At 42.5% G+C, this 25,714-nt stretch overlaps 1 protein-coding gene across 2 annotated transcripts; it reads right to left on the bottom strand.

Moving 5' to 3' along the window:
- Positions 1 to 12,663: 12,663 nt before the first annotated feature.
- Positions 12,664 to 25,029, bottom strand: CIAO2A (cytosolic iron-sulfur assembly component 2A). 2 transcript variants are annotated; one of them, XM_060095254.1, is made up of 5 exons: positions 24,741 to 25,028; positions 20,495 to 20,659; positions 16,077 to 16,126; positions 13,785 to 13,830; positions 12,664 to 13,103 (listed from the first exon to the last, which is right to left on the bottom strand). In XM_060095254.1, exons 1-5 carry the CDS (start codon positions 24,862 to 24,864, stop codon positions 13,006 to 13,008), a joined length of 483 nt encoding a protein of 160 aa, XP_059951237.1. In that variant the 5' UTR covers positions 24,865 to 25,028; the 3' UTR covers positions 12,664 to 13,005. The 2 variants fall into 2 exon arrangements, with proteins under 2 accessions (XP_059951237.1, XP_059951238.1); XM_060095255.1 differs by lacking the exon at positions 16,077 to 16,126 and having other exon boundaries at positions 13,013 to 13,103; positions 24,741 to 25,029.
- Positions 25,030 to 25,714: the final 685 nt, after the last annotated feature.

Raw genomic sequence — 25,714 nt, 5'->3', positions numbered from 1 at the left:
CCTCTGTACCCTGCCCTGTGCCCTCTACTCTCCCACACCCAGCCAGGCAGGGTCAGGGTGTGGGGCAGACTTGGCCGCCCTTCCTGCTTCTTCCCTCAGGAGGCCCGCTGGCTCTTGCAAACAGAGGTGGCTGCTTCCACCTCTAGCCTGGCTGGACTCAGCAAGGACTTGACCCCACCATAAAGATAAGGCAGGGGAGGGGAGGAGAGATTGAAAGGGGCTGGGGCATGGGAGGCCTTGCCTTTCCCTGGAAGCCCTGGACAATGAGGATTTCCTGGGCACAGGGGCACACCCATTGATTCTGCAAACATTCAAGGGCACCCCCTGGGCCTAGGTGCTGGTGGAGGAAGAATAGGCTTAATGCCTGGTCAAGTGTCAGGTCTACTCCAGCAGGCATCATGAGGCGCCTAAGGGAAGGAGAGCCTTGACTCAAACGTGAAAGAAGAGGACCAGGAGAGTAGGAAGTGGGGTGAGGGAAGGATGGCACATTAGGTGGGAGTAGCTGTGTGGACAAAGGGCTGAAGGTATGAAACCACCTGCCATTTACTGCCTCAACTCCCACCTGAGCCAGCACAGGGGTCACGTGGTAGGATCATGATCCAGGCACATGCTATCTCCTTCTGTTTAGGCAGAGGTTGGTGACACGGGCACTGGGTGCTTGGCCAGGGACCCCAAACAATGCCCACTTTTAGGGCTATGAATTCCACCATCTCCTTCTCTAGGCTCAGGAATAAGACAGGCCTATTTATATTCCTGTTCAGCCACTTTCTGGGCAAGTCACTTCCCCCTCTGAGCCTCAGTTGTCTCATCTGTAAAATGGGAATAATTACACCTTTCTCTCAGGACCAGACAAAATACTTGAGAAATCACTGGCACAAATGGCAGCTTCCCTCCCAAAACAGATGGTCGCCAGGGCTTCCCTGGAGGTCCAGTGGTTAAGACTCCACGCTTCCACTGCAGGGGGCGCAGGTTCTATCCCTGGTCAGGAAACTAAGATCCCACATGCTGCGCAGTGTGGCCAAAACAACACAAAACAGATGGTTCCCTCTCTCAAGACAGTCTGTCACCTGTGCCCTACCTCTCCAGCCACGTCGTTCCTGCTTCTGTCTCTGAAATACTTTCTTCCTTTCCCCTCCATTTATCCAAGGCTCAGCTCAATTCCAGCCTCATTCATTTTTCAAACATTTCCTGGTGCACATCCTGGGCCAGGCCCTGAGAGAAATGAGGCACAGGCCTTGCCCTCCAGGGGCCTCAAAGCCAAGCAGAGGAGATATACTGGGAATAAATGCCAGAATCCCATGTTCTGGGGCAAGCCAGACAGAGCCCCAAGGGTGCTCAGAGGTGCCTGAATGCCTGGGGGGCAGGGTAGAAAGGCATCTCTAAGGAGAGAACTCTTCCTAGATGGCACAGTCACATCTGTTGAGCTGAAGGTAGGATTTCACTTCCCTGTGTTTGTTAACAAGCCCTGCCCTCCTTCTCCACTTCCTTCTCCTGTCATCCTTCTCTTTGCTGGTAACGTGGTCGGACCCATCAGAGGCCTGTGGTAGATCCATGAGGGAAGAATGGGAGGAGAGCATTTCTTCCCCACCTTCCTCTGAAGAGGAACTTCAGGGCCAGACCCGGTCAGTCCGCGGGTGTCTCCTTCCACACGTCTGGCGGATCCCTGACTTCCGTGTAGCTGGCTTTCCTATTCCGCGGCACGTCATTGGATATTAAAACCATTGAGTCAGGGCCTCCCTGGTGGCGCAAGTGGTTGAGAGTCCGCCTGCCGATGCAGGGGATACGGGTTCGTGCCCCGGTCTGGGAGGATCCCATATGCCGCGGAGCGGCTGGGCCCGTGAGCCATGGCCGCTGAGCCTGCGCGTCCGGAGCCTGCGCGTCCGGAGCCTGTGCTCCGCAACGGGGGAGGCCACAACAGTGAGAGGCCCGCATACCGCAAAAAAAAAAAATAAAAAAAATAAATAAATAAAACCATTGAGTGGGACTTCCCTGGTGGCGCAGTGGTTAAGACTCTGTGCTTCCACTGCAGGGGGCATAGGTTTGATCCCTGGTCAGGGAACTAAAGTCCCACAAACCACATGGCACAGCCAAAAAAAAAAAAAAAAAAAAAAACCACCAACCAAACAAACAAACCCCCCCAAAAAAAGAAAAACAAAAAGGAAAACAAAAAACACTGATTGAAACATTGTTGGAGAACAGGATGCTCACAGGGTCTCTTAAGTATCTCCTCGCAGACGTACTCATTAATGACAAAGAGGAAAGGGTACTTTGACAACAGCAGAATCTGGCAGATAGCACCTTAATAAAAAGTCCACATTTAACATCAGTAAAAATGGAACAAGAAAGATATAACATCATCTATGTGGTACTCCTGCCAAAAATGTAGAGGCTGAAACTAATCATGAGGAAACAATCAGACAAATCCAGACTGAGAGACATTCTGCAAAACAACTCACCTGGACTCTTTAAAAATATCAGCGCCGTGAAAGAAAAACAGGACTGTTCTACATTAAAGGGGGCTGAAGAGACATAGCAACTCAGGGCAATGTGTGATGAGTGATTGGATCCTGGATTTTAAAAACGTTAAAAGGGACATGATTGGACAATTGTGGAAATCTGAATATGGATTTTTTTTACATAATCATATCAGCGCTACGTTTTCTGAGTGGGAGGATTATTGTGGTTATGGAGGAGAATGTCCTTCCTCTTGGGTCATGCATGTTGAGGTGTTTTGGGGAGAAATAGCATTATGTTTGTAACTGTTCTTCAAATGGTTCAGCAAAAAGAATATGTATATGTGTAGAGTGAGGGAAAGCTGAACAGTTGATAAATCTAGGTGAATTCTTCTTGCAACTTCTCTGTAAGTTTGAAATTTTTCAAAATCAAAAGTTGGGGAAAGTAAAACATAATATTTATTATGGTAATTAGCAGAAAAACTAAAACTAAAAATTGTTCCGAGTGGTTGTCATGGGGAGTAACACTAGAGTGGGTGGAAAGGGAAACTTCTAGCTTTATTTTATATTTTTTGAACATTTTTTTGGTTTTGCTGTTTCTATATTGCTTCTATGATCAAAGAAAACTAGGTTAATCAATAAAATATGTACAACAGAGGTTGCTCTGAGAATAGCATGCTTGTATCAGTGGAGGTCTCTTCATTGCAGAAAAGAATTAATAAATATTGTGTTTAGTACCCATTAATGCTTATTAAGCCTTTAGACCTACTAATGAGTGCTGAAGTTCTTAGAACTCAGTCAGTCTTCCTCAGCCTCATTTCTACTCAGCAATAGCACTTATTAAAGGGCACTGTATTCTTTTCTTAAATCTTGCTAAAAGAAAAAAATATTGAAAGACAACCCACAGAATGGGAGAAAATATTTGCAAACGAAGCGACCAACAAGGGATTAATCTCCAAAATATACAAACAACTCATCCAGCTGTCTATCAAAAAAACAAACAACCCAATCAAAAAATGGTCAGGGAACTTTCCTGGTGGTCCAGTGGGTAAGACTCCACGCTTCCAATGCAGGGGGGCCGGGTTCGATCCCTGGTCAGGGAACTAGATCCCAAATGCATGCCGTAACTAAGACCTGGTGCAACCAAAATAAATAAATAAATAATAATTTTTTTAAAAATGGGCAGAAGATCTAAATAGACATTTCTCCAAAGAAGACATACAGATGGCTAAAAAGCACATGACAAGATGCTCAACATAGTTAATTATTAGGAAAATGCAAATCAAAACTACAATGAGGTACCACCTCACAGCAGTCAGAATGGCCACTGTTAAAAAGTCTACAAATAACAAATGCTGGAGAGGGTGTGGAGAAAAGGGAACCCTCTTACACTGTTGGTGGGAATGTAAGTTGGTGCAGCCACTATGGAAAACCGTATGGAATATCCTCAGAAAACTAAAATAGAACTACTATTTTAAAAACTAAAATAACTATGATCCAGCAATCCCACTCCTGGGCATATATCCAGAGAAAACCATAATTCGAAAAGTTGCATGCACCCCAATGTTCATTGCAGCACTATTTACAATAGCCAAGATATGGAAGCAACCTAAATGTCCATCGACAGAGGAATGGATAAAGAAGATGTGATACATATATACAATGGAGTATTACTCAGCCATAAAAGAGAATGAAATAATACCATTTGCAGCAACATTGATGGACCTAGAGATTATCATACTAAGTGAAGTAAGTCAGACAAAGACAACTATCATATGATATCACTTATATGTGGACTCTAAAAAAAAACAATACAAATGAACTTATTTACAAAACAGAAACAGACTTCGAAAACAAACTTATGGTCACCAAAGGGGAAATGTTAGGGGGAGGGATAAATTAGGAGTTTAGGATTAACATATACACACTACTATATATAAAATATGTAATAAACAAGGACCAACTGTATAGCACAGGGAACTCTACTCAATATTCTGTAATAACCTATATGAGAAAAGAATCTGAAAAAGAATGGATATACATGTATGTATAACTGAATCACTTTGCTGTACACCTGAAACTAACACAACATTGTAAATCAACTATACTCCAATGTAAAATAAAATAATTAAATTTTACAAAAGAAAAAATTTTGCTAAGAGTAAACATCACTAATGTGGAGACATATGAAGATGTAAATATCCTTCAGAAAAGGATGAAAATGACAAAATGAATAGAATCATATCTTGATTTTTATGTCCTATTTTTTTTTTACCAGTTCTTTGTCAATCTACGCAGCCCCTATTTTAGTCTACAAAATATTTAAGGAACCTAGAAAGTTTCACATTCTATTCTATCTTTCAATTTATTTTAATCAGTGCGGAGAAATGACTTGCCCGAATCAAACGCTGAGTATTGGTCAACCTTAATTGGAAACCAGGCCACTTTCCATATATCCTAACCACATAGTCTTGATTCTGATTCTCCCATGCTATGTGAGTGTGAACAGGTCACTCAACATCTCCTGGCCTCCATTTTCTTACCTATAAAATTGGATAGTAGGATTAGATTAACACAGAATTGGCCCCCATGATCCCTGATAGTAGCCATGTATTCCACTTGGAGAAATGAAGGTCCAGCAAAGCTCTGCAACTTGGTAAGTAAGATTCACCCTTTGAGGCAAACTTGAGCTTGGCACACGTATTCATTTTATATTCTGACTCATCCGAAAAGACCTCACCTTAATGTAGCCAAGGAACACAATGTGACAGCTTCGGGAATCCAGCAACAAGGAAACTAAGCTGATGTGACGCAGTTTAGTTCAATTAGCTTAATCAGAACAACAACAACGACAAAGACCTAAGAACCATAACATTCCTTAAAAAAGGAGAACAACTAATGCATCAATCAACGGATTAGCGACCGCGGACCAAGCTCAATATTAATCACTCCTGTGGTTGTTAATGATGTAAATGAATCCTTGGAAGCTCCAGAAAGCCAGCATCCACTGTGGTAGGTGGAAATTTAAAACCAGAAGGTGCCTTAGAGATTATCTAACACCTTATTTAATAGAAGGAAGAAGGAGGCCAAAAGAGGGGAAGTGACTTTTACCCAAGTTTACACTTCTTCGGGGAGGGGTCAGGATTAAAGTTCAGGCCTCCTGACCCCTAGGCCAGTGGGCATTCCTCGTAGGAAATGCCAAAGACCGAGGCCCTTGGTAAAGCTGAATCCCCTCATTATGACCAAGGTGAGCCTGAAATAATTCAACAAGAAAACACTGTGGGAGCTAAAGGGAGCATCTAAAGAAGATAGGAAATAATACAAAACACATTCATGACAACCAAGAATATGAACAGTGTGCTACAGAACTAGCCCCCAGGAGTTTGGATAAAATCAAAGGAAACTTCCCCAAAGGGGAAAATACATTTTATTTTATTTATCTCCCACCTTAATATATATGTATATATATTTTCGGACTTCCCTGGTGCACAGTGGTTAAGAATCCACCTGCCAATGCAGGAGACACGGGTTTGAGCCCTGGTCTGGAAGATCCCACGTGCCGCAGAGCAAGTAAGCAGAAATTGAAACACAGATGTAGAGAACAAACATATGGAAACCAAGGGGGGAAAGTGGCGGGGGTGGTGGTGGTGTGATGAATTGGTAGATTGGGATTGACGTGTATACACTGATGTGTATAAAATGGATGACTAACAAGAAAACAAAAATGCAAACCATATATGGTTTTTATACAATTTAAATAAAAACTCTGATTTGTAAAGGAAGATTATACAGCTTTTGAGGACATGGGTTGGAATACTTTTTAAATGTAATTCATCTAAAATAAGCCAGGCAGAGGGAGACAAATACTGCATAGAATCACTTATATGTGAAATCTTAAAAAAAAAAAAAAAAAAAAAGTCGAAGGCTAGAAACAGAGCAGAAAAGTGGTTGCCAGGGCAGGGGGTGGGGGAAATAAGGAGAGGCTGGTAACAGGGTACAAAGTTTCAGTTATAAGATGAATAAGGTCTGAGGATCTAACGAAAAACATGGCGACTGTAGTGATAACACTGTATTGTATAATTGAAATTTGCTGAAAGAGTAGAATTTAAATGTTCTTACCTCCCCCCCCAAAAGGATAAATATGTGAGGTGATGGATGTGTTAATTAACGAGATGGGTGGGATCCTTTCACAATGTACAGATACATCAAATCGCCATGATGTACATTTTAAACGTCTTGTAATTTTATGTCAATTATACCTCAATGAAGCTGAAATAATAGGTCAAAAAAATAATAATACCCAATATTAATTAGTGCAGGACAGGGACACAAACCCCCATTCTTGGTGAGATATTAATTGGTACAATTCCTTCAGAAGGCAATTCAGCAACCAATATGTGTCAAAAGTGTCAAAATTACCATAACCTTTGGCATGGTAATTCCACATCCGAGAAAGGCTTCTGTGATAATCACCCCTGTCAGAACAAAGGCGCAGACTGCAATGCCCCCAGTGTGATGCAGCCCAGTCAGAGTGGTGGTGAGTGTGCCCTGAGGGCGCCCCTAGGCAGATCCCTGGCGGGGGCAGAGAACACCCAGGACAGCTGACATCAGGGCTCTTCAAGAAGTCTTGCTCTTCAACGACCAACTGGAAACCTGGAAGCCCACACTTTGCTGCCATCTAGTGCTTCCCAAGTAACTGCACCCAGCCAGGGAGGAAAGTTGCTGCCTCCAAGTAACTGAGCACCAAGGGGCTTTCTCTTCTTTTCTTGTGGCCTGCGGGATCTTAGTTCCCCAACCAGGAATTGAACCCGGGCCACGGTAGTGAAAGTGTTGATTCCTAACCACTGGACCACCAGGGAATTCTCTCTCTCCTCTATTTTTTTTTTTTTTTTTTGCGGTACGCGGGCCCCTCACTGCCGTGGCCTCTCCCGCCGCAGAGCACAGGCTCCGGACCCGCAGGCCCAGCGGCCACGGCCCATGGGCCCAGCCACTCCGCGGCATGCAGGACCCTCCCGGACCGGGGCACGAACCCACGTCCCCTCCATCGGCAGGCGGACCCGCAACCACCGCGGCACCAGGGAAGCCCTCTCTCCTCTATTTTTATTTAACAAACACTAATAAAGCATTTACTATGTTCCAGGCATTGTGCTCAGCACTTATAAGCATTCCCTCTTAATCCTCATACCAGCCCTATGAAATGTCATCCTCATTTTACAGATGAGGTAACTAAGGTACAGAGAGGTTAGGTAACTTGGCCAAGATCACACAGTGGCTAAGTTCACGATTAGAACAAGGTGGCATGTTGGCAGCAGGGCCTGTGCTCTGAACTACCTCCATTGTGAGGCTCAAAGGTCTTTGTGATACTAATAGCCCTTAGAGAGAACTTTATAGCCCACACAGCAACTGCTATCCTCCCCCTTCCCCTAGCTCATCTCTCCCAAACAAGTTCACACAGGGACTGAGTTCACCTCCGCCCTATAGGCAGCCTAACCTGAGTCAAAGACAACCACTGGCCCAGGCGAGATCCAGTGGGTTTTTTTTAACATTTTAATTATAAAATATTTTATATATTAAAAAAGATGTAAAAAATAACAGATACTCAGCACCCACCTGCAGCTTAAAATATAGAGTTGTTTCTAGTAGTGCTGTGTCAGTGATGAGGTTCATCCCTCACGGTTCACTGGCTTGTTTTCTGTCATTGTATTAACGCATGAGGGACACCAACTGGGCTATGAATGCAAGGCCACTATTACAGCAATCCTTCCCCTTCCTAATAGATAGTCCTCCCCTAATTACAGTTAACTGTATCCTGCTGGAGACATCTACGGTTTGGGTCACATAGCAGTTGCTCCACAGTGGAGCTGAGAAAGCTTCTGATTGCTTAACTAGATAGTGACTCCCAACCAAGGCTGTGAACCCCTGGGCTCTGAGGAGTTCTTAAAGGAATGGGAGCCCAAGGGCTCAGCTAGCATGATTTAGAGACCAGGATTATTTACTCCTTAGCAAATCCATGAAAGTGCTGGAATCACTCGCAAAGTTTCATGTGAGTGCCTCTTTCCTCTAGGGAAAGGGTCCATTCCATATCTTTTATAAGATTTTTAAAGAGGTCTGAGACCTTCCAAAAAGGTTAAGAATCATCCCTACAGATCAGGAGCTGGCAAATGACCCACAGGCCAAATCCAGCCCAATGCTTGCTTTTGTACAATCCACAAGCTAAGGATGGTTTTTATATTTTTAAGTGGTTGAAAAAAATCAAAAGAAGAATATTTCACTACATAAAAATTATAAGAAGTTCAAATCTGTGTCCATAAATAACTGTTTATTGGAACACAGCTATGCTCATTTACATGTTGTCATGGCTGCTTTTTGTGCTACAAAAGCAGGGTTGAATAGTTGCAACAGAGATGCAATGCTTGAAATTTTACTATCTGGCCCTTCTCTGAAAAAATTTGCTGACCCTGCCAGCAAACACATTTTGTGAATTTATAGACTTCTATTTTTCACTTGTATGTAGATGCTGTTATGGTTGATAAAGTACAAATTCATTTAAATATACTATTAATGTAGTGGACATTAGTCATCAGACTACATTAACCCTCTTGATGTATTTGAGCAATTCCTACCATGTAAGTCTTGCTGGGAGATAGACGGACTCCTCATACAGGCCAGATACTCCTTTCTCCTGCCTCCCTGGCAGCCAGGACATGGACATGGGACTTGGGATCAGTCCATTAGAGACCCCATCTAGGACTTGGCAGCTGGAGTGAGTCACACAAAATAGCAGGGATAGAAGAGATACCATTCTGACAGTAGCAGAGAGTACAGCAGTTACAGCTCACTCCTAAGAGCAGCAGGGCCAGCAGGATGGGGGTGCCTGCAGCAGTGACCCATTTCTGGTTGTACCATCACTGGTTTCCTCACCAGACAGTCCCTTAAGGGATGATTTTGTCTTTGGTTCTGGTTGACTAGCCTCCATGTCTGCCTGGCTAGGACAAGCTCAGACACTAGACGGGACAGCCTGCATCACTCACTGCCTGCAGGGAAGAGGGGGCTGAAGGCAGAGGTTGGTAAGCATGAACTGAAGGAAGACAGACAACAGCTGATCCATCTTTGTATCCTTAGCACCTAAGACAGTGCCTGATACTTAAAAAGTGCTCACTAACTATCTGTTGGTGAGAGCACCAGTGAGTAAGTGCTTGAGTTGGTAAGAGCATACACTAGGGATCTCTGACTTCAATCGACTCCAGCCACCTGAAACTGGCAATGAGAGTTTCATGTATCAGGGTTTCATTAGAAGATATAAAGACAGCCCTCCTCTTTAAGCCCTAGATAAGGCTCCAGGGGTGAGAAACGGTCAGTACTTGGGGATCAATGTGTATTTGACCCTGGTCTGTGAGCCTCAGAGCCCACTCAGACGATGCTTGTCCTATGTTTTAGAGGCAGACAGCTGGTCAAAAAGCACTTGTGTGTGCACGTGTGCACTGGGTGGGAGAATATGGGACAGGGTGTTCACCAGGTACTATTAACTCTTGCCCTGGATGGCAGACTTCCATGAAGCGGGAAACTTAGTGCTGGTCCTAAGGACCTTTCCAGTGGATTTGTAATTTAGAAAGAAGTGATTACAATGATGACTAAAAATCAGCAATATTTTATTACTTCTGGATCTATTTATATATGCTGGATAACCAATTTTTAAAGATCTGGGAAGAAAGAGAGGAGCCAATGAGAGCTTTCACGGCAAAAGATTAAGAATCGACAGTGACATTGCCACAAAGCTGGTGCTCCGATGCCACAAAGTTAGTGGTTTTTCTCAAGAGAGGAAGATCACGGGGATGAAGCTCTGCTGGGATATTCCCACAGTGCAGAGCCTCAGCAGAAGCCAAGATGGTTTTGGGTTTTTTTTTAATTAATTTATTTTTAATTTATTTATTTTTGGCTGTGTTGGGTCTTCGTTGCTGCGCGCGGGCTTTCTCTAGTTGGGGCAAGTGGGGGCTTCTCTTCGTTGTGGTGTGCAGGCTTCTCATTGTGGTGGCTTCTCTTGTTGTGGAGCACGGGCTCTGGGTGCGCGGGCTTCAGTAGTTGTGGCACGTTGGCTCAGTAGTTGCGGTGCACGGGCTTAGTTGCTCCGTGGCATGTGGGATCTTCCTGGACCAGGGCTCGGACCCATGTCCCCTGCATTGGCAGGAGGATTCCTAACCACTGCACCAACAGGGAAGCCCCCAAGATGGTTTTAATAGGACTTCTATAACCAGTATGTTGTGTAAGAATTGATTTTATTTTTGTCCCCCACTAATCCTTCGAAACTTTGTTGAGAAGGCATGATCTTCCTTTGCCCATGGGTGAAAACTTGGGCAGACACGTGATTTCTGTCAGATTAAGTCATCTTGTCACTTTTAACCATACAATCTCACTACACTGAATTATCTAGTCACATCTAATAGTTAGAACTACAAACTTGGCATCAACTCTTTCCTAACTTGAGCTTGCTTCAGGCTTGAAACCTCCAGGGGAGCCATGGGATAGGGTCCTCTGCTCTCTCTTCTTTCCCCCTCTTCAGCTTCGCCACTGCGGGAGCTGAGGGAGGGAGGAGCACCAGAGATGGGACAGTTCTTACTTAGCTGTTTGGCTTTGTGCTCTCTCTGCCTGATGATTAGAGCTGGCTCTTTCTCTTAGGTTGGCACTTTCGTTCGCTTACCAGGCGTTCCCGCTGTGCCCCTTGACCCTGGCAGAAGCATCTCCATCCTGGCTGCTCACTTGCCGTCTTCTCTCCTCAGTCCCTGGGCACCAGGCAGTACACCTCCAGACCCTTTCTCTGAGGTCTCCTTGGCCCTGCTGAAGGCTTGTTGAACAATGTCAAATATGACCCCACAGCATGGTCCACGAGAAACATTTGTGCATCCCAGGGCTCTGTCATCAAGGTAGTTAGCCTTGTCTTTCTCTCACCCTCTAGATTTCCTGGACAGGAGTCAGGCCCCAGCCTTCAGCCCACTTCTGCTTGCTTTCTCAGGCCTGAGTCAGGCACCACTTTTCTGGGTCTCTCAACTGCAGAGGACACATTTCCAAACTCTCTGAGTTGTCCCCTTGAAATTCCCCTAAGCAGATAGTGGTAGAAGGTGTCATTTCCTCACCTTTCCACCAAGATGGGGGTTGGAACTCAGCATAGCAACAGCTTTAACCAAAGAAATCTCTTCATCAATCTTCTTACCAAATCCTCTCTGTTCTCTCAAAACTCATATTCTTGAAGTTGATAAAGGGGTTCAAGAGCCATGGAACAAGTTCTCATGTTTTCCCCTTAGAATCCTCAATTAAATTTGAGGCAGAAGAGTTCTATTCTAATACCTTGTGTATTAGTTACTTATTGCTGCACGGCAAATTACACCAAAACTTAGTGGTGTAAACAATAAACATTTATTATCACTCACAGTTTCTTTGCATCAGGAATTAGGGAGTGGCTTCTGGCTCAGGGTCTAGTGAGGTTCCAGTCAAGATGTCAGCCTGACTGAGGCTTCACAATGGTTTCCAACGTGGTTCCCTCACATGGTATGCAAGTTGGTGCTCGTTGTTGGTGGAAGGCCTCAATTCCTCTCCATGTGGAATTGTCCACAGGGCTGTCTGAGTGTTCTTAGGACATGGCAGCTGGATTCCTGCAGAACGAGCAACTCAAGTGATCACAAGGTGATCATCTCTTATGATCTAGCCTCAGAAATCACACACTGTCACCTCTGATTCTTTTTTAGTCATGGCAACCAGTTCTAGTTCAATATGGAAGGAAACTACAAGGGCACGAATATCAGGAATCAAGGATCATTGCGGGGGCACCTCGGAAGCTTCCTAACATACCCTGTTACACTTCAAATGACCACTGTCCCCTAAAACAAACTAAACAAAGTACAAGTAAAGAAGAACCCATTAATTTAAATTGTTTAATCAAAATTTCTTTGGGGACTTCTTGATCTTCAAAATTATATATGTCACCTGGCCCTCTTCACATTTGTTCCTTATCTATAAATGGGTCCAGGACTCTTCTTGAAGGAAGTCAGTGCCCAGGCCTGATATTAAGGGTTCTTTTTGGTTCTCCTATCTCTGATTCTACATAATAATCAGAAAATAAAGCTTTGGAAATATTTTTTAGTGTTAATATTTACACTAAAATTTACAATTAAATAAAAACATTCTAAGGTGTGTACAAGAATCATCTGTTTTATTTATTTACAGAGTAATGATTTAAACTGAATACATTTGGGCACAGTAAATATTTGACATGAAAAACAGTTGTATCAGAATGGGCATCAGAAAAATAGTAACTCATCTGATACATAATTACTAGAAAATATTTTTCTGTCGATCATTTAAGTGTTACAAATCCTGAGAATGTTAAACACTGAACAAACTAGGTACTACCTTATAATTAAATCTTGCTTGGAAATCATCCTATAAAAAAATGCACTGAGGTACAAATCACCTACATATTAAACATGAGTCTTTTACATTTTACAAAGAGTTTAAACAAATATATCAAATGATTCCAGTTCAGTGGCTCTTAAAACAGCTATTAGTCAGGTTCAAGGACACACTGTTCCACGATTTCCCGTAAGTTGGGGTTCTCCATCGCAGCTGCCACTCGCTCTTTGTCATTTATCTGCTTGTTGACTGCAAAACACACAGGCAAAAGTTAGCAGGACTATGTCAATACACAGCAACAGACAGTATTTTTATTAGCTTTTTAAAATAGAATTTAACTCCTTGAGAACTTAACGCAGGTTTTGGCTAATTATTCATAAGTTTCGAAGGGGAGACTTAAAGAGAAAAAAATCCCTTGTAATCCCACTTTTGCTTTTCCTAAATCCCACCTCTGTTATTTTTAAGTGGCTGCCGCTTTATTTCTCTCTGTAGGCTAGAGATCCTTTATACAAAAAAGCTTCTCTACTCCCATTTTAATACATTAACCCAGGAAGACAACACCTACCCCAAGATTCCCTAAAGCTTTACTTGCTGGACCTTTGATTTCAATTTCAAGTACATAGCTCTCTATCCTGCCACCAAAGAAAAGAATCAAGCTCTCTTTAGAGCTTATAATTCAAAGTTCCTAGAGCTGGATATTCTTCACAGATGTGTGGCCACTGGCCTAAACCAGTCAATATCCACAGGGCTTAACTCTAGTTCACCCAGAGTCCCACTAAAAAATTATTTTCTTCTCAAGGAAAAGCTAAGAGCTGATTTTGTTCTTTTTTGCAAATGACCCAATAGATACTTGGCTGGCAGAATAACGTAATACCCAAGATAAAGTACTATATGAAGCTGTTTTCTAATAATGGTTCAAAATTCACTTACTATCTTCCTCTGTTGAGTGGGTTCCTTCAGAAATGTAGATTTCCAACTAGGAAAAAAATACATTAAAAGCAAAACATTTAGAGCATTCTAAGATGAGTGAGGTGGAATGTACAATGGACTCAAGAGTCTAGGGATGAAAGCCCATATCCTGTTTCCAACATCAAAGACTTGGGACAAATCTTCACATTCTTCTCTAAAATGAGAGCTCAAGTTAGTAGGATTTTTTATTTTGGTCATATGGGGAAGGCCCGCAGGGGGTATTCCCATTCATTATTTTTTAATGAATACAAACCTACAATTTTATACAAGTGAGATCTCATACATGTTTTACTCAACAATATCTATCCCCTGCACTCTACCTCTTCCTCCCAAATCAGTATCTAAACTTTCTCCCTGCCCCACCCCACAAGAAAGCCACATTAATAATCCAGTGTTGGGGTTTCCCTGGTGGCGCAGTGGTTGAGAGTCCGCCTGCCGATGCAGGGGACGCGGGTTCGTGCCCCAGTCCGGGAGGATCCCACATGCCGCGGAGCGCCTGGGCCCGTGAGCCATGGCCGCTGAGCCTGCGCATCCAGAGCCTGTGCTCCGCAACGGGAGAGGCCATAACAGTGAGAGGCCCGCATACCGCAAAAAAAAAAAAATAATAATAATAATCTAGTGTACTTTCTTCCATATTTTTCTCTATACCCACATAATTTAACAGATTTCACACACACACACACACACGCACACACACACACACACACACCCCACACACACACCCAAGGCTGGAAGTTTCTTTTTATTGTGTACTTTACAAAAATGGGATCACAATATATAGTTTTCAGTATCCTCCTTTTCTCATCTACTATTATCTCGATAAACTTATCCTCAAGTACAATACTGGTTAAGCTATCTCTCCTGGTCCTGCTGCACTCACTCCCTTAAACTAGCTAACCTCCAAGAACCAGAGCTTTTGAGACAAACCCACAAAATTATTGCAAATCTTGTGGAAAATAAATCATGCTATAGGATAAAGATATGTCTATTTTTCAGGGAACATTGGAGCATGTGAACTAATTCGCATATATTTATTTACTACTGAGATAAATGTTTTTCATGAGGGGGAAAAATCATAGCCTATTATGGCTATAAGAGACCCTAGAGACCATTTAGTCCAGTCTTCTTTAAAAGACAAAACACCATATACATTCCCCCAGTGGCATAACACTAACTCTTATTCTAAACAACAAAGGAAGTGGTATAAAATCACTCTATACTCATTTACTTTGGCTTAAAATTATGCACGACTCATTATTCTGAAAAATGGTAAATAAAGGGGAAGATTCAAGCATTTACCTTGCTATTCCTATGCGAACTATACCTCAGGGTAACCAAACAGTTGGTTTGGTCCACAGAAGATTCTAAATTTGAGAGGTTTCTTGTGGCCCTTTTTAAGTGGTTCTTAATTGGTTTTAAATGTTTGGATGAATATTGTCACCCATTAGGGAAATGCAAATCAAAACCACAGTTAGATATCACTTCACACATTCTAGTGATGGCTATAATGAAAAAAAGAGATAATCATAATAAGTGTTGGCAAGGATGTGGAGAAATCAGAACCCTCATATGCTGCTGGTGGGAATGTAAAAGGGTGAAGTGGCTATGGAAAACAGTCTGGAAGTTCCTCAAAAGGTTAAATATTGAGTTACCATAGAATCCAGGAAGAAAAGAAATGGAAAACATATGCCCTCGGTGGAAAAGAAATGAAAACACATGCCCACACAAACACCTGCACACAGAGGTTTATAGCAACATTATTCATAAAAGACAAAAAATGGAAACAACCCAAATGTCTACCAAATTTTAAAACAAATAAACACAATGTGATATCTACACAAAAGAACAGTACAAGGCAAGACAAAGAATGAAATACTGATACATGTTATGACATGAATGAATTCTGAAAATATTATTCTAAGTGAAAGAAGCCAGTCTTAAAAGACCACAAATTATATGATTCCATTTAAATGAAACACCCAGAATAGGCAAATCCATAGAGACAAAAGTACATTAGTGGTTGCCTAGGGATGGGAGAGGGTTTAGGAGAAATGGGGAATGACTGTTAATTGGTATGGGTTTTTTTACTGGGATGGTGAAAATATTCCAAAATTGATAGTAGCGATGGCTGCACAATTTTGTGAATATACCAAAAACCATTAAATTCTATACTTTAAATAGGTGGTTGTATGATATGTGAATCAAATCTCAACAAAGCTATTATAAAACAACAACAAAAAACACATTCCTTACCTTATGTTTAAACGGTAAACACCGCTGAAGTTTAACTCTTAAGCACAGCCCTGCGGAGGGAAAAAAGAAGCCCGAATTATCTCTTCTTATTGGTTCTTGAAAAAGCATACAGCTGTGTCTAGGTGTCTCTATACAAAACAGTAGCTGAAAAGAGCTTAGGCTCAATCCAATATATGCCTCCTTTGAGCCTGGCACCTTTAGCTAGCAAATTTAATATTGATACATCTTACGAATTCCTCATGATAATCCAGTGAGCTAGGTATTGTCAATCCCATTCTACAAATTATGAAACCAAGGTCACAGTGTAACTTACCCAAGATCAAAGAGCTAGTAAAATGACAGTTGGGACTGGAACCCGAAACCACTGCAAAACGCAGGTCCTTTCTGCTGTATCAATTTGCCTTCCATCAAAGACCAATTCACTCATTAAACTTTATTGAATGCCTGCAACAGGTCAGGCCACACAAAAACTTAAAACCAAGTAAGAGCCACTTAAAAAGGACCACAGGCAGGCTTCCCTGGTGGCGCAGTGGTTGAAAATCTGCCTGCCAATGCAGGGGACACGGGTTCGAGCCCTGGTCTGGGAAGATCCCACATGACGCGGAGCAACTAAGCCCGTGTGCCACAACTACTGAGCCTGCGCGTCTGGAGCTTGTGTTCCGCAACGAGAGGCTGCGACAGTGAGAGGCCCGCGCACAGCAATGAAGAGTGGCCCCCACTCGCCACAACTAGAGAAAGCCCTCGCACAGAAACGAAGACCCAACACAGCCTAAATAAATAAATTTATTTTTAAAAAAAGAAAAAAAGGACCACAAGCAATCTCTCAAATTTGGAATCCTCTGTGCCTGCAGGGTACAAATAGAGTTGTTTCCCTAAAACAAGCTCCTCTGAAGTTCAGTTTATCACCCCAATACCAAGTCACAGTTCAATAATTTTTTTTCCCAGTTGAGACTTCCAAGAGAAATTAAAAGTCAGCTTGGAACAGAGCCTCAGTGCCAATGTTTCACTTCTCCCCCACCATAAAATATGGCATACAATTTTAACTAAGTCTACACCTCTAGACAGAGAAGATAAACCAAGCTGCTCTTATTATGAAGAAAAAGTGTTTCAGTAATGAGTTTTTGAAAAATAGGGTCAGAATGAATCTCTAGTTCCCTGGCTTTGCAGGTTTTTATTTAGAGCAATTTATTTCCTCTCCCAACTAATACCAATACATAAGGGCTTGTTACGTTATAAGGAACATTTTCTTAGTATTTTGGTTTGATTAAAAATAAACAACAATAACAAAACCCCAAACATAACACAGCAAAACATAATTGTTAGACTACCTCTCTTTTGGGGAGGTATGAAATTAATTTGCTTGTGGCTTTCTAAAGTACCACTAGGTTTTCTAACAGAACCATCTGAAAAATTCCAGAGAAGGAAAAAGAATTAAATGAGCTACAATGAGATTGGGGCTACCTTAGAGTCTACGACACAGTAATTCCATAATAAATATTAGGGAATTCTAAAGAAAATATATAATTTCCTTAAGAAGGGTCTCCCTTAAAAAAAAAAAAGAAGAAGAGGGGTCTCCCTTTAGAGTATCTATCTACCTTAAAGCTTATCTGGAGGGTTGTCCTTCCTCTGCTCCCACATTGTCTCCTTAATTTGTTTCTTGAGCATCCTCATGTGTTCTAGTCACTGTTGGTAGGTATTTTACCCATAAATAATAACTGTTTTACAATTCACAAAGCACTTTCTTGAATATCAGTATCCTCAAGATAGGCAGTATAGCATAACTGAGATAGATAATTTGGGTTCAAAAGTGGCTCCACTACACACTAGCTGTGTGACCCCAGGCAAGTTACTTAACCTCTCTGAACTTCAGTTTCCTTATCTGTTATACAAGTATTAGAATAGTACCACTATATATAAGGATGTTACGCACGAGGAGTAAATATAGTCATGCTTAAAACAGTAGTTGACGCATAATAAGTATCCAGTAAATGCTAGCTATTACTATTTTATCATTTTCATTTTACAGCCAGGAACCAAGATAAGTGATTTGTTCCACATCACATAGCTAATATGTGACAGAGCTGGAAGCTAAATCTAGACTCCAAATCCTATGCCCTTCATATCCTGCCTTCAGCCATTCTTGTTTAAGTCAACAGAAAAGATTATCAAGTGGTTTTTCTGCCCTACCCACTCACCCGCTTTGAGTCTTCCTTGTCTTTGGAATTATATACCAGGGTAACTGAGTAGGTGACAACCTAAGCAGTCAGGGTGGAACTCTGACTCAGGTGCCTTTCTCTGCTTAGTACTACCTGCTCATAGGAAATGCCTCCTAATGCATCAACCAGAAAGAGGACTCCCTTCATCGAGTTTTCCAGTCATGTTGCTTGAACACGATTACTATGATACACTACCATACAACATTCTCAAAAGCCAATGGTCTTAAATGAAGCCCATATCAAAAGGGCCAAAAAAGTGACAAAACTCTGTCAAGAGGTGTACAGATCTGAAATTCAACCATAATCTAATCTTGACACCTTTACAGTTATTTTTATTTCATGTACTCTCTCAATCTTTGTCCACGTAAACACAGTTTTTAAAAATAACTGCAGTCATAATGCAAATTCAATTTATCATTCAAGCTTTTTCATCCACGCTCACACAGATACTTTGATTCCTTGATTATATTCATCATTTTCAATAGAAATAAGAAATGCCATTATTTTTATATCATTTTAGTATTAATCAATACTATAGTTTCTTCCAGGATTTATTATCATAAATTTACTATATATGTTTTGTACATGCTACTGTTTTCTCCTAGGGAATTATTTCCTTAATTCCTGGGTCAAAGAGTATGACCTTTTTTTTTGGCTATACCACGCGGCTTGCGGGATCTTAGTTCCCTGACCAGGGATTGAACCCGTGCCCTTGGCAGTGAAAATGCAGAGTCCTAATCACTGGACCACCAGGGAATTCCCAGTGACTTGCTAATATTTACCCAGAGACTTAAAAATATTTCTACCATATGACCCAATAATTCCACTTACAGAAATTTATCCTGAAGCAATAACTAGAGATAAATAAAAATATTTATGTAAAAAGTTGTTCATCATAGTATTATTTATAATTGTAGGAGGCTAGAAGTAGTCTAAATGGTTACAAAACTGATGACCATATAATTATATGACCATATAGTTGACCATATAATTAAAGAATAATATTTAAGGAGAACTAAAAAACATTTCTCATCTACTTCATGCTTTCCATTATTTAACCCTTACAACTCAGTAGTTACCCTTATTATCGGTATTTTACAGATAAGGAAATAGGCTCAGAAAGGTTAAGTAACTTGCCCAAGACCAAAAAGTGACAGAGTTGACAGAGCTGGAACTTTAGCCTAGAGCACACATTCTAATGACAACTTTTTTTTTTTTTTTTTTTTTTTTTTTTTTGCCGTACGCGGGCCTCTCACTGTTGTGGCCTCTCCTGTTGCGGAGCACAGGCTCCGGACGCACAGACTCAGCAGCCATGGGTCACGGGCCCAGCCGCTCCGCGGCATGTGGGATCCTCCTGGACCGGGGCACGAACTCGTGTCCCCTGCATCGGCAGGCGGACTCTCAACCACTGTGCCACCAGGGAAGCCTGACAACTTTTAAAAATTTTCTTCTTTATACTTTTGTGGAATTTCAAAATTATTGCCAATAAACATGTTACTTTTATAATTTAAGAAACAATATAAACATTACTTTTTGAAATCTGTTTTCGATATCTGTTGAGTCAGAAACTGTCCAATGACAAAAAATAAATATGGGGCTTCCCTGGTGGCGCAGTGGTTGGGAGTCCACCTGCCGATGCAGGGGACACGGGTTCGTGCCCCGGTCCGGGAGGATCCCACATGCCTAACTAATCCAAAATATTGGGAATGCAACCTCTCAAAAAGAAAACTACCTAAAAAAATACCCTCCCACCAGGACTTCTGCCCATGCTACATAGAAGCCAAGAGAGCAGATAAAAGGAGAAGATGGTGAGGGCAGCAGTGCTAGTCTGACAACACCCATTCCGATCTCCAGAACTGAGGAGAGGAGCTGGCCCACACTCAGGCTCCATTAATTGTAGAGAAGCAGCATGGTATAGCTAAAGGAAAAACACACTTAAAGTCAGGAGACCTGGAATTGAGCCTCAGCTTCATCATTTCCTGCCTACATGATGCTGAGCAAGTCCCTTAAACTCTCTGAGCCTCAGGTTCCTCATCTGTAAAATGAAGATAATATTGACTCTCTCATATGCTAATTATGAGAACTACAGAAAATATTCTGTAAACCATAAAGTATGATACATGAGGCTAATTGTTATTGTGGGTCAGTATCAGCTAGAATAATTCAGAATTAATATATAAATATCTTTATCTAAAACCTTACCAATAAGAGTCGCCAAAGAGCAATGAGGTACTGTTGGCGTGAACCTGATAATAACCAAATAGTCTTCTTCATTTATCTCCTGAACCTCCACACAACTTTCCGTTACCACTTCCAGTTCTTCTAAAGTATTGGGTTTCTCTGGGTCCCGGATAGTTCGAATCAAATCTAAAGAAACATCAGAGAAAAGATTTTATGTTAAAACATGAATGTTCTAAATACAAACAATTTTGCCAGTCCTAATCCAAACACTGACTTCTTTTTGTTTGAGCAAATACTACAGCCACTCCCCAGGTTTCTGACAGCAATTTCCACTACTTTTTTCCACTTTTTCCACAATTCCACAATTCCCACAATTTTTCCACTACCTTTTGAGAAAACCATTTTCTTGGATTATTACTACCTCATGTCCAGTTTCTTGGATCCAACCTTGCAGAGAGAATACATGAATGGGGAAAGTGTCATAGAAGTTCAAGGGAAAAAATAACTTAGTTTGAGAGAATGCAGTATCGGGATTTATGGAAATGGAATCTGAATCAAGCCTTTAAAAATGGGTAACATTTTGGGGAATTCCCTGGCGGTCCAGTGGTTAGGACTCCACTGCAGGGGCCCAGGTTTGATCCTTGATCAGGGAGCTAAGATCCTGCAAGCTGCACTGGGCGGCCAAAAAAAAAAAAAACCCACAATAAACAAAAAACAAAAACAAAAAAATGGGTAACATTTCAATATTTGCCATTTAAGGTGAAGGAAAGTAAAGAACAAGTTTAGTTTGCACGGAACTCAGCATAAGGGAAGAAGTTATTAAGAGTTTAGGCCAGCCCATTAAGGGTCTTTTAGAGTCAGCTACAGGCAATAGGACGTCCTCAAGAGGTTCTGAACAAGGGAGTGACGTGGACAGCATTACACTGTCAGCCGGTAGACTCAGAACTAAAGAGCAGAGCCAGGGATACCAGCTGAAAAAGCTGGGCCTAAAACAGGGACATGACCATAGCAATAGAGAGAAGGGGAAAGACGAAGAAGTAATTTCAGAGGCAGAATCAACAGAATCTGACAACTATTTGGATGTAGAAGACAAGGAAAGGGAGAAAAGGAAGATGACTAAGATTGTAAATCTAAGCACCTGTGAGAACAAAGATAGAATAAAAAAAAAAAGAAGAGAGAACAAAGGAAGAAAATTGGGTGGGGGCTGAGATAAACAGGTTAAATCTTATAGATAATCATCCTGAGGTGCTTAAGGGGCAAACCAATGGAACATTCCAGCAAACACTGAATTATGGCATAAGGTTTAAGAGAACCAAGGCTGGAGTGGCTGTTGAACTCATGGGATTCACAAAGAACAATGAGTAGAACCGTAGTTTTCAACCTTGGCTGAACAATGGAATCACTAGGAATGTTTCAAAACAAAAACAAAAACTGGTGTCTGAGCTCTACCAGGGATTCTGATTTAATTGATTCACAGTATGACCTGGGCATTGAGACTTAAACAAATTCTTCAGGCTATTCTTATGTGCAGTCCAGTTGGAGAATCACAAATGTAAAGGGAAAGAGAACCAAGTATAGATCTGTAGGAAGCACCAAATTTGGGGATCAGTAGGAGGAAGAAAAGCAAAACGCAGCATAAAAGGAAAGAGGGGATGGTTAACAACATCAAATGCTGCAGAAAAGGGCCTTCCCTGGTGGCACAGGGGTTAAGAATCCACCTGCCAATGCAGGGGACACAGGTTCAATCCCTAGTCTGGGAAGATCCCACATGCTGTGGAGCAACTAAGCCCGTGCACCACAACTACTGAGCCTGCGCTCGAGAGCCTGCGAGCAGCAACTACTCAGCCCATGTACCACAACTACTGAAGCCCGTGCACCTAGAGCCTACGCTCTGCAACAAGAGAAGCCACCGGAATGAGAAGCCCGTGCACCACAACGAAGAGTTGCCCCCGCTCGCCACAACTAGAGAATGCCCACGTGCAGCAACGAAGACCCAACACAGCCAAAAATAAATTTTTTAAAAATGCTGCAGAAAAATGCAGGTTAACGAAAGCTAAAGCAGGTTCCAGAAGGTCACCTGTAAGAAAGCACTTTCAGTAGAGAGGTAAAGGCAGAGGCCAGCTTGCAAAAGGGGAAGTGAGAAGGAACTGCAAATGTAATCCTAGGGCTTTGACAGGGAAGGAGGGAAGAGCAAAAAAACAGAGTGTTTAGAAAAAGCTAGAACAATGACAAGGATAAGGGAAACTTGAGTATGTTTTATAGCCCAAGGGGAAGGATCAAACAGAGGAAGGAAAAAAAAAATAGAGGAAGAGACACAAATTTCAAGGAGGGGAGGGGAGAGGCTGGTAAAATAAGCAGAAAGGAATGAGACCAAAGATGTAGGAGGCTGGGTTGGCAGTGGAGAGGAAAAGATTTCCTTCTTACCCTGAAGTTGTAGAAAAAGATGGAAAAGGAGAATGATAAGACAAATAGTGAGGTAGAAAAAAGCAGAGGGAGTTCACATGGGACGGGCTTGATGTTCTCAAGCCTGAGGTTTTGTTCTATTACTCACAGCACCCCTGTAATCAGAAATCCAGCTGGGAAAAACAAATCAATCAAACTCTGTCTTCTCCCCCCAGCAACTCCTGAGCTTATCACTTGATTAGAAACAGAATTTGAAAAGGGAGGCAGGAAAAGGAGGCTTCACAAGGCTGTGAAACACGGGGCTCAGGGAAACAGGTTTTTTTGAAAAGGAATTTTTTCCCTTTCATCCTAGGCCTTTTCCCTGTAAGGCTCATATATACAAGCTGCATTATATTGTTTATATGTTAAATAACTTTGAAATTAAACCTCATGCCTTATTCAACTTCTCTACTTTTCTAGTGATTTGCATTTATTTCTTTAGCAAGAAAGCAATGTTGCCCTCCTCACATTGCTCCCTTGACTAAAATTCTTCTACTGGCTCTGCACTGATATTAAATTCTTCATTTATATTTAAACCTTCAGGATCCGGTTCCAACCTGCTATGTAAAACAATTTTTGACCACACCTCCCTCCACCTTTAACCACAAGCCCTACCTGTACAATGAAGATGGTTCCAGGGGTTGAATAGAAAATATAAGTGTGTGTGCGTATATGTATAATATATATTATACATATATAACTCACTGTGTGTGTATTTTTTTTTTTGCACTCCAGGCTTGGGTGTGTTAAAGAACTATAAGTTCAAGGCCGGGCTCTTGGGGAATTCTGCTTACTTTGTGGAGATCATTCCACTCACACTTGTCACCTGACTGGGTTTAAGTCCTGCCCCTAGCAAGAGGTAAACCAGATTAACTCCGAAGGTCTTTAACATTCCTGGCTTCTTTCTACGGGTCTATAATCCTTACCTGCATTATCTATATTCTTGTGGTTATACTTTTACCCTTCGTCAGCAGGAATCTTTGAACGCTCATTAGATCCAGTCGTTTTAGTTTTCAAAAACAATACTAATAAGTCCAAAAAAGGCAAGTCATAAAGCAATTATGAAGTGATGAAAAGCACACTAAGTTTGGAATCAGAAGACAAGAGTTTTGGTTTTTGCTGTTTCTTTACTGGCAGAGTGGCCTCCAGGTAGTTGTTTAACCACTCTAAACCTTTATTTCCTCATCTGTACGATGAAGATGGTTCCAGGGGTTGAATAGAGAATATGTGTGTGTGTGCATATATATAATATACGTTATACATATATATATAACTCAATGTGTGTGTATTCTTTTTTGCACTCCAGGCTTGGGTGTGTTAAAGAACTTTAAGTTCAAGGCCGGGCTCTCGGGGACCTCTACCTACGGCCTCTGCAGCAGAAGAGGGTGGCTGTGACCTTGGGCCAGTCCCCAACTTGGCAGTCACCCAGCAGTACCCTCGGAGGCGGAAGGAGGAGTGTGTGTCCAGGGGCTAGGAAGGAAGGAGGCTCAAGTAGGGCAATCAGGCCAGCTTTGCTTCCTAACCAAGCACCCTAGACGCTTGCTCTGCCCATAAGTCTTGAGATGGCCACTAGAACGTGAGGGCAGACAAGGGAAATGAAACGTTTGAGACCTCCAGGCTCGGCTTGCCCCGGGTTTAGCAAGAGCCTGGGTCCTAGAAAGACTCACGTGCCCGCGTGACTTAGGACTCCGGAGAAAAAGCTTCCTACGCTCCCGGACGAGATCTGGCAAAAACCCGAGTCTCCACTCCTACCCCTCAGGTGAGGCCCTCGTTACCCCCGCCTCCACGTATACCACCAAATGCTGCCCTGGGTAAAATTAATTACCATAAACTTCAAGCGCTTTCTCTTCCATGATCCGGGGCTGCCGGGCAGCTCCCCGCTCAAAGAGGCCCGACAGCCACAGGACTCTGCTCAGCGTCCAGGAGAGCAGTCCGGACACCCGCTCCATCCTTACGCTCCGCCATCCCTGGCGACTGTCCCACCCGAGCCACCGTCTCTCAGCAGCGAGCCTCGGGACTTATCAACTTCCTGGTCTTCAAACGGGCCAAGACAAGCCTAAAGGTCCAGGGGAGTAGAGAATAGGCGGGACCGGACGGAGTATCGCGAAGGACCTAGGTAAGGGAGCCGCGAGAACTACAAGCCCCAGCATGCTTTGCTCGGTTTCGGCGGAACAAGGGAAAAAAATTCTTAGAGGCCCATGAGGCGCGTTGCGTGCTGGGTCGTATGGGCGTTTTCTTTGGAAGACGGCGAGCTGCAATATGGGATCTGTAGTCTCCAACGGTGGGCGGGGGCAGGTAACGGTCTGTTAACCACCGTTAATTGCCTCACTCAGCGTCTGGATAAGCTAAAGATGAACCCCGAAGAGGTAGGGGAAAGGAGATCTTGATTTCTAGTGCTGGAGGAGCGTCTGCACGGTGACTCCCTAGTATTATTTCTCCGAGGGAGCCGCTTCCGGTCAAAGTTTTCTTACGTCCTAGTCAGACCGGAAGTGAGTTTCCGTTGCGGTTAAACGGAATGTCTTTGGAGCCTAGTAACGATGGTTAGGCGTGGCGGGAGGAGGGGTTCCTTTTTGTTTTCTCGTCTCATAGAGACTCAGGCTAGCACAGCTCCCCACTATGAGATGAATATTTCTGCCAGTCGCCTTCAAGATAACTTAGAACGAGAGAGCTTTCCGTATGTCCAGTGTGTCCAACAGTGACATTGGAGATCGCCATCCTAAAAAGAACGTCTTAAGCCCTCCGGTTTGGTGGCAGTGATGGATGCCAATAACAAGGTTGATGATGCTAATTTTAATTTTA

This window comes from Mesoplodon densirostris, chromosome 4, assembly GCF_025265405.1.
Source record: "Mesoplodon densirostris isolate mMesDen1 chromosome 4, mMesDen1 primary haplotype, whole genome shotgun sequence".
NCBI lineage: Eukaryota > Metazoa > Chordata > Mammalia > Artiodactyla > Ziphiidae > Mesoplodon > Mesoplodon densirostris.
The sequence above is the reverse complement of the archived record's forward strand: the minus strand, read 5'-3'. Positions and strand labels throughout refer to the sequence as shown.